The 8,109-nt window shown below is 35.8% G+C and overlaps 1 protein-coding gene across 3 annotated transcripts; it reads right to left on the minus strand.

Moving 5' to 3' along the window:
• Positions 1–111: 111 nt before the first annotated feature.
• On the minus strand, positions 112–6,876 carry LOC566011 (uncharacterized). 3 transcript variants are annotated; one of them, XM_087245213.1, is made up of 5 exons: positions 6,152–6,533; positions 4,685–4,791; positions 2,378–2,495; positions 1,454–1,525; positions 112–1,099 (listed from the first exon to the last, which is right to left on the minus strand). In XM_087245213.1, exons 1-4 carry the CDS (start codon positions 6,405–6,407, stop codon positions 1,491–1,493), a joined length of 516 nt encoding a protein of 171 aa, XP_087101339.1. In that variant the 5' UTR covers positions 6,408–6,533; the 3' UTR covers positions 112–1,099; positions 1,454–1,490. The 3 variants fall into 3 exon arrangements, with proteins under 3 accessions (XP_087101339.1, XP_087101338.1, XP_087101337.1); XM_087245212.1 differs by lacking the exons at positions 1,454–1,525; positions 6,152–6,533 and adding an exon at positions 6,583–6,876; XM_087245211.1 differs by lacking the exon at positions 1,454–1,525.
• Between the last annotated feature and the right edge of the window lie 1,233 nt (positions 6,877–8,109).

Below are 8,109 nucleotides of genomic sequence, written 5' to 3' on the forward strand. Positions count from 1 at the left end.
ATATAAGTTCTCTTTTGTAGCTCAAATTTGATTCAGACACCTAAATGTCCTTGTCCCTAAAGCATTAAATTACCCATGAAACAAACAATAAATTAAACACAACCACATTAATTAAATAAAACTGATGTTTAATTTAGAAAACAGTAAACACTTCAAAGAGGGTAAAAGATAAAAGTAAAAATATTATTAAGATTAAGTTATGAAGGTCAGCTACAAAATTACAGCAATAACAAATCCAGAGTTCATTCTCTCTAGGAGCTTCACAAGAACACATTTCACACTGTATAAACAATTACATATTGCTTAAAGGAATTAACTATGGTACACTTTTTAGTGTAGGGTGTAGGTGAGCATTTACATTTATACTCTCCTAAATATATTGCATTTATAATCGAGCAATCTTTGAGCTAAACAATTCAATCAACTTTTTTCAGTTTCTAATATCTTTCAGTTAACATGTATTTCCTTTTGTTTCAACAAACAAAAAACGATAGTATTTTAATAATGACCCAGAACAGTTTCAAACCAAAACTAAAAGCACACAAGATATTCAGTAACGGCTCGTTTCTACTCTAACATCGGTGTGTTTTAAGAGCAATTTTGTACGCGTAGCTTTTGCCGCACTTCGAGCAGCTAAATGGCTTCTCTCCAGTGTGGCAACGGAGATGCACGTTTAGAGAGCTTTTCTGAGAGAAAGTCTTTCCGCAATCAATGCAAGCATACGGCCTTTCGCCGGAGTGTGTGCGTTTGTGAGTTGTGAGATACGTTTTCTGAGCGAACCGTCGACCACAGACTGCGCAGATGTATGGTTTTTCTCCAGAGTGTTTCCGCATATGTCTTTGCAAGTGGCTTATATATCTAAAGGGTCTGTCACAGAACACACACCTGTATTTCAACCTTTGTGCTTCAACTTTTATGTGGTTGAAATTTACACCTGTCGTAATGTGTCCATGCGCATGAACTGTCCCATGAAGATTTTGTTCTTCTGGTTGTGGCTGCTGTATGTTCGGTTGGGGTTGTTCGTCTGAAGGCACAGTGTATGTGATATAATCATCAGAGTTCCGGTCTCCACATCTCTCATCATTGGACATCGCTGGTCCTGTAATATAAGGTTAAATACAGTATGAATGTCTTAAAAAGCCCCTTATAATGGGTTTTTGAAAATGACCTTCTATGCATTGTGTAACACAGCTCTGAGTGAAGTAAAATACCCAGCTAAAGCCTAAATCTGTCTATACAAAACGCAAGCCCCACCCAATTGTTGTGTGCACAGACCCGGGAAAATTGAAACCCACAGCCCTGCCCACAAACACTTTAGAAAGAAAAAGAGGAAGACAAATACTCTAGCAGATCCCGGTTGAATCAAGTCGTGAAGACGATGTGCTCTGAAGTGTAAGGGGAAAGTAAGTGTTATTTTACCTAAAGTGGTTGAAGTTTATTTTTGCAAAAATACCTCAGCATTATAGCCCCAGCCTTGTGCTGTGTTCCCATCATTTTTCTGACGAGTGCTTCAGCAATCTACATGCTTACAAAGAGGGATTCAACAATCGTTTGTTAAAGGAGGGATCAGAAAAGACTATTGATGTATGGGACTTTGTCAGAGCTTGACAGAAACTTTACAGTTCATGGATCTGTTTCTTCTTCCTTTTCACAAATGTAAGTGCAATTAAAAATGATTGCTTTCTTATTTTCTCTAGCTTGCAAGTTATATAATTGTGTTTTGTTACTTGTAACCGCTTGTACTGTATCTGGACAACTCTTTATATTCTCATATCGTGTCTAAATCCACGTTGAAAGCGTGACGCTTTCTTGAGGGATTTAAATGTGTTTGTGAGTTCGCGATCTACTGCTGTTTGTTGTTGCTATGGCCACCGTCATCTGTTCCTACACGTGCGGCAGCCAAGTTTCAAAATAGTTCAGCTTTTGCCACTGTGTGGTTTAATACTGAATGCGTGTTGTTGTTGTTACTTATGGTTACGTATAGAGCAATATGCTAGTGCATTGGGCTCACACATAAACTCTGTACTCTGACTACTTTAAAATTGAAAAGCCGTGGTGGGTATTTCTCTCCGTCTCTTACACTGAACGCAGTTGACCAATCATGACAGACTGGGTCATTAGACCAATCAGCACAGATTAGCATCATGCTAAGGTTAGGGAACAAATATATCGCTTAACGAATCATATGGGAGTCATTGGGATAATTAGGTAAAAATAAATGCATGTTATGAGACAATGAAAGTGTTTTTTGATCTTGCATGCATATCAGCTTTTTGTTGGAGACCCCCAAAACCAAAATATGACCTTTTAAATAGATAATAGGGGCTCTTTGATATAATTAATATAACAATTGGTCTTTAGTTTTCTGTCCACAAACCTGTCAGACTGCTGCTTTTGTTGTCCTCCGGTATACTGTTTAAAGAGCAACTGGCATTCTTCATCGACTCATCCTTAATCATAATCACATCTGGTTCTTCACCCAGCAAATCTATTGGCTAAAGAATTTCAAATTAAAGAAAGAACTGGTGAGCAATAGTTCACCCAAACATGAACCATATTAAACATTTACATGTGTCTTTTTCTTCAGTAGGACATTGGTGCTTGGTGAGAAATAAAACGCAGGTCAGTGGTTACCAGTACTTTATATATTTCCAGGCCAGTTGTTTTTGTTTTTTCAAGATCTTTTGACAATTTTCATCTAAATTTGATGGCCCTCAAGTAATTTTTACCTATTTATATATGGGCATATTATATTTCAAAACAAGGAACTAAGCCTCAGATTTTAAACAAATAAAAATGCAGTTTATTCAGACTTCAAGTGTTCAAGTTTTATCACCACTTAAAAGCAGAAAGGTTATCAAAGATGTTATAACACATACAAAAAAACAGACAAATGCTTTTTTAAGTGCATTTTCAAGTGTGTGAACAGGGTTGGACAATGAATCTGAAATGTCTAGTTTTAGACCACAATAACTCATTAGTATGGTGTGGGGCCTTCTTTTGTGGCCTATCAATTTGACTTGAGAATGACAGATAAAAGTCCAGCACTGGTGACTTCGCAGGCCATGGAAGATGTTCAACTTCATTTTCATGTTCAGCTGTGTGTATTGCTGCATTATCATCCTGATACACAGCACAGCCTTCAGGATACAATATTTAAACCATTAAGTGCACATGGTTCTTCAGAATGGTTCGGTAATCCTTGGCAGCGACTTGCCCATTTAGCATAAGTATTGGGCCTAAGAAATGCCATGACAATGCAGTCCAAACCATCACTAATCCATCTCTGGGCATGCAAAAGTCTGGGTGGTGAGCTTCTTTGGGAATTCTCCACACCGTAACTCTCCCAAATGTGGGAAAGATGGTGAAGGTGGGCTCATCAGAAAACAATACGTGTTTCACATTGTCCACAGCCCAAGATTTTTACTGCTGGCACCATTGAAACTGACATTTGTAATTGGCACGAATGACCAAAGTTTTGGCAATAGCAACTCGGCCATGTATATTGACTAAGTGGAGCTCCCGATGAACAGTTTTGGTGGAAAGAGAGGAGACACGGTTGAGGTGAACACTGAGGTGTAGTGAGTTTGGCAGCTGTGGTTTTATGTTTTTTAGGTACAACTCGGGTTAGCACCCGGACATCCCTTTCAGACACATTCCTCTTACGTCCCACAGTTATTCCTGTTAAATATGGTTTGTCCTTCTAGGTGGTTTGCTGACATTAGTCCGGATACCGTGGCTATCTAAACTTGCTGTCCTGTTTACAGATGTGCTAATGAGATGTACACTAACAATTTATGCTCTTTTCAACTCTGATATATTACCTATAATGATGTGCATTGTAATATTTTAAGCAAAACTGTGCTATTACTCAGCTAGTTAAACCTTCACACCCTGATTACACATTCTACCAGTAAGAGCAATGAAGGTTGGCCACCTGGCTGGTCAAACTTAGCCATGCAACCTCAAACACTAAATTGCCCAGTGTTTCGTTGTCCAACCTCTATGTCTCCACCAATAAAAACTTCTGCATGTGTGTTTGATACTTACATCCTAGGTTAAAACACACCAATACTGAGTAAATAGCAAAACAATCTGGTATAACAGACAAAGCTGTAGTGAATTTAAAATAAAAGTTACTTAAACTTGTGGGGGGAAAAATCACTGTCAGATCTAGAATAGTTGGCAAAGCATTATCTTTTACCTTCAGTCTTACTGTGCCTCGTTTGTAAAGCATTGTCAATGCTCTGTGATATGAAATTGAACAGAATTGATGACATGATAATCTGAACTAAACTGTAAGACCAGAGTAGGCTCACACACCTATTAGCAAACTAATACATAATAAAATGTCACATTTCACAACCTGTCGTTTTGGCAGACTGGCAATAGTAGATGTTTTTAGACTAACAAGAAAGTTTGGAGTTCTGAATCGTAAAGTTTTGTCGTACGGTGTCCTCTAATATGCCAAAAGAGAAATGGGATTTAGATTTTTCAGTTTATGGCCTTTTTTTGTTTTGTTTCGCCTCTGTAGTACCCTTTCACTTACATTTTATGATCACCAAGAACCACATTTGCTACTACAAAAGTTTTCTTTAATATTCAAATGAAAAACAAATGACACCTAATGTACATCAAACTACACCCTCAGGAAACTTTAAATGCAAAAGTATGTGAAACAAACCTTTTGTGCATCCTCTTGCTCTCCAACCCTGGACTCCTCCTGTCTCCAGAGGTTCATGCACCATTCCTTACCAAACACATTGTCGATTGTGGGAGGTTGTCCAGTTTCTGTTAAACATTCGAGCACATGTTAGTTTTTTCCTAACTGATCTTTTATAAAATAATTAGTTTTGAAGCAGACAATGCCAGTAACAGCCGTTATAGTTAATTAGATTTACTGATGGATATTGTGAAAGATACTTGAGTTATGCAGTTTGGTTCAATGGAGAGTTTTGTTTACAAGGATCACAGAACAGTAAGAATGAATGCATTTTCAATCCTTTCTCTGTAGTAAAACTGTAATTTATATGTAACTGTGATAAAGTATGGAGCTAATAATGTGCCAAAACAGTCTGAATATGAATTGCGTTGATTTATATTGTTGGTAATTGTGATTTAATAAATCAGAATTTTTATATGCTGTTAAAATTCTTCAGAATTTGAATTTCTTAAATTGATCTTGAATTTCATAACTTCAAAATTGAACATTTAAAATCATTTTTTTAAGGCAGAAACTTTTATAGACATATTTTCAAATTTCAAAATGTTTTGACATTTTTAGCTCCATAGTATGGGGACACCTTCATTTAAGAGAGACAACAGGCTTTCATGCATCTGCAAATTTGGACATTTAGTTTTTTTTTTTTTTTTCAAAAACCCACATGAAAAAATACTGTAGCAATCTAGTTTGCTACATTTTTTGCAAGTTGCTAATACATTTTAAGTTGCTAATTTTTAAGTAGTAGTGTCTAGTTGCTGGTAATACATATACTACGTTTTTGGCAACTAGAGGGTATATAACTAGAATAATTCGCCAGTTTACTGTCATTAAAAAAATTAAATATACTACAGTATTTATTAGTTTGTCAGTTCAGAATAGTTTATACTACAGTAAAGTTATAATGTAGCATTTTAAAATATGCTAATACATTTAAATACCACAATGGCAACACTTCAGATTAAGTTATTTTTGCAATTAACTGTTGTCTTATTACCTGACAATTAACGTTAGATGCAACAAAAGATTGATACAACTGACAAAAGATACTGGCAGTTTATTAACGTTATTAACGTTACTTATAAAGTTTGATCGCAGTCTCTATGATCTCATGGTTTGTAAATAGCAGGAATTGTGGCTAAAATAAAGTGTGAGCACTACGATATATACAATATAAAGCACTTTTTAAAAAAAATCTAATGTTGTTTACAATAAATTATTATAATTTCATGCGGGAATACGCACTTAACAGCCAAACTGTAAACAATGTTCGGTGAATTAATAAAAAAAATTACTGAGCACACTAAAAAAAGACATGAACTCCAAAATAGTCCTCTCTAGATCAGCATGTGTTACTCAAGGCCATGAATATCAGCGTTTGTATGGTATATATTTAGCCTGCCATGTATTTTATACATAACGTTAAATCACCTGTCACGCTGTGAAGAGCTTGTGTCCCGTTCATCTCCCCTGCGGTTTCCCGAGCGGACTGAAGTTCAGTCTCCAGAAACTGACATTTCTTTTTTAGAGACTCGTTTTCGTTTGAACATCGTAAAATCTCCATTCGCAGCAGCAGTGAGTTCTCCTCGAATAGTTTGCTTATTTCCGCAGCAGCGCTTCTCGCCATGATTTCAATTATAGCCGTTAAATGTGTCTGAAAATCGACTGTGTTCATGGTGTCTGTCATTAACGGGATCCCGGAGAAAGTTAAAAAAAATACCCGTAAGATCCCCCAACGGCAGTGTTATCTTCTTCTCGACAGACAACCTCAAATTTCTTCACGATCGTTTTGTAGAAACAAACCATAAATAGCATTTGTTCAGAAGAAAAGGAGGATCATGGGAAGAATTACCGTAACTCACCGTGCAGAAAAGCGCATGAAAACTTGCAACTTCTTCTTTGTGGTTTTGTGGCAGATGGCGTCTCTTTTGTTGCATTACTGCCCCCCTATACCATACAGTATATTTATTATATACTCTCTTGTCCAGTCAGGTTGTCTCCTATTTAAAATCTAACAAGCACTTTATACCCCTTTGTTTTTCTGAAAATTCTCATATATTTTGGACGCTTCTGTTTTTCCTAAACTCTTAAAGCTGGGTCACTCATTTTCTTTTTGGCTTAGTCCCTTTATTAATTTGAGGTTGCCACAGCGGAATGAACCGCCAACTTATCTAGCATATGTTTTACTCAGCGGATGCCCTTCCAGCTGCAACTCATCACTGGGAAACATTCAAACATGCTCATTGACAACAGATAATTTAGCTTACCCTATTAATACCATATGTTTTGGACTTGTGGGGGAAACCAGAGCACCAGGAGGAAACCCACACCAACACAGATTGAACATGCAAACTCCACACAAAAATGCCAACTGACCCAGCCAGGGCTTAAACCAGCGACCTTCTTACTGTAAGGCGACTGTGCTACCCACTGCGCCACCGTGCTGCCCAGCTGGGTCATTTATCGTAATTCTAATGCAAATTTCCTACAAGATATAAGCATGTTCCACCATTTTATAACAGTAATATTATTAATTAATAGATATTCATTCAGGTTACTGTCTCCCATTCAAAATCTGCTTATTATAACTTGCTATGTACTGCCATTATTGTTTCTAATATTTCTAACTATCCTCACTTTATAATTCACACTGTATCAGTCTTGAGTTTCATAGTATGAAGTGACAAAAAATGGTTGAGGGGCAAAAAGTGGAATGAAGAAACAACAGGACACATATGTATTTTATACAAAATAAAGTGAGGATAGTAAGAAATATTGGGACACAGTAACATGAATGAATTTCTATTAATTAATATTATTATTATTAAATGGTGGATGGTGCCAATATATTGAAGAAAATTTGCATAAGAAACACGATAAATAATGACCCAGCTGAAGAGTTTAGGAAGAAACAGAGAGAAGTGCCCAAAATTTATGAGAAAAAGCGCTTATCACTCTCTACAGCGTACTCCACTGTCTCCATTATGCCTTCTAGGTCTACAGAATCACAACAGTTATTTAAAAAACAAAACTAAATACAATAAGACAAAAAATGTATTAATAAACTAGAAAGCTGTTCAGTTTTGTAAACTAAACTAAAACAAACACAATAAAATATATACATATTTTAAGTTGTTATAAAATAAAGATTATCTGAAAAAATATAATTCAATGCATTTCCTTTCAGCTACTCTCTAATTTGTTTTATTTAAACTAGAATAAATTAAACTATTTATCAAAAACATAACTAAAATAATTAAAACTAAACATGCATGTAAAAAATTATAGATAATTCTTGGGAGATTTTTTTTTTTTTTTTTACAAAATTACAAAAAATGTTAATTACCTAAATATTAAAAACAAATTCCTAACACAAAAAATCAAAACAA

Source organism: Danio rerio, chromosome 3 (assembly GCF_052040795.2).
Source record: "Danio rerio strain M-AB ecotype USA chromosome 3, GRCz13ab, whole genome shotgun sequence".
NCBI classification, from domain to species: domain Eukaryota; kingdom Metazoa; phylum Chordata; class Actinopteri; order Cypriniformes; family Danionidae; genus Danio; species Danio rerio.

What these genes read in the sequence shown, in the direction of transcription:
- LOC566011 (XM_087245211.1), bottom strand. Translation starts at nt 6,407, where the DNA reads ATGACAGACACCATGAACACAGTCGATTTTCAGACACATTTAACGGCT. An exon ending in AGCAAGAGGATGCACAAAAG is followed by an intron (nt 2,496 to 4,684) that starts GTTTGTTTCACA and finishes GAAATTCTTTAG; the next exon opens with CCAATAGATTTGCTGGGTGA. An exon ending in CAAAAGCAGCAGTCTGACAG is followed by an intron (nt 1,100 to 2,377) that starts GTTTGTGGACAG and finishes CTTATATTACAG; the next exon opens with GACCAGCGATGTCCAATGAT.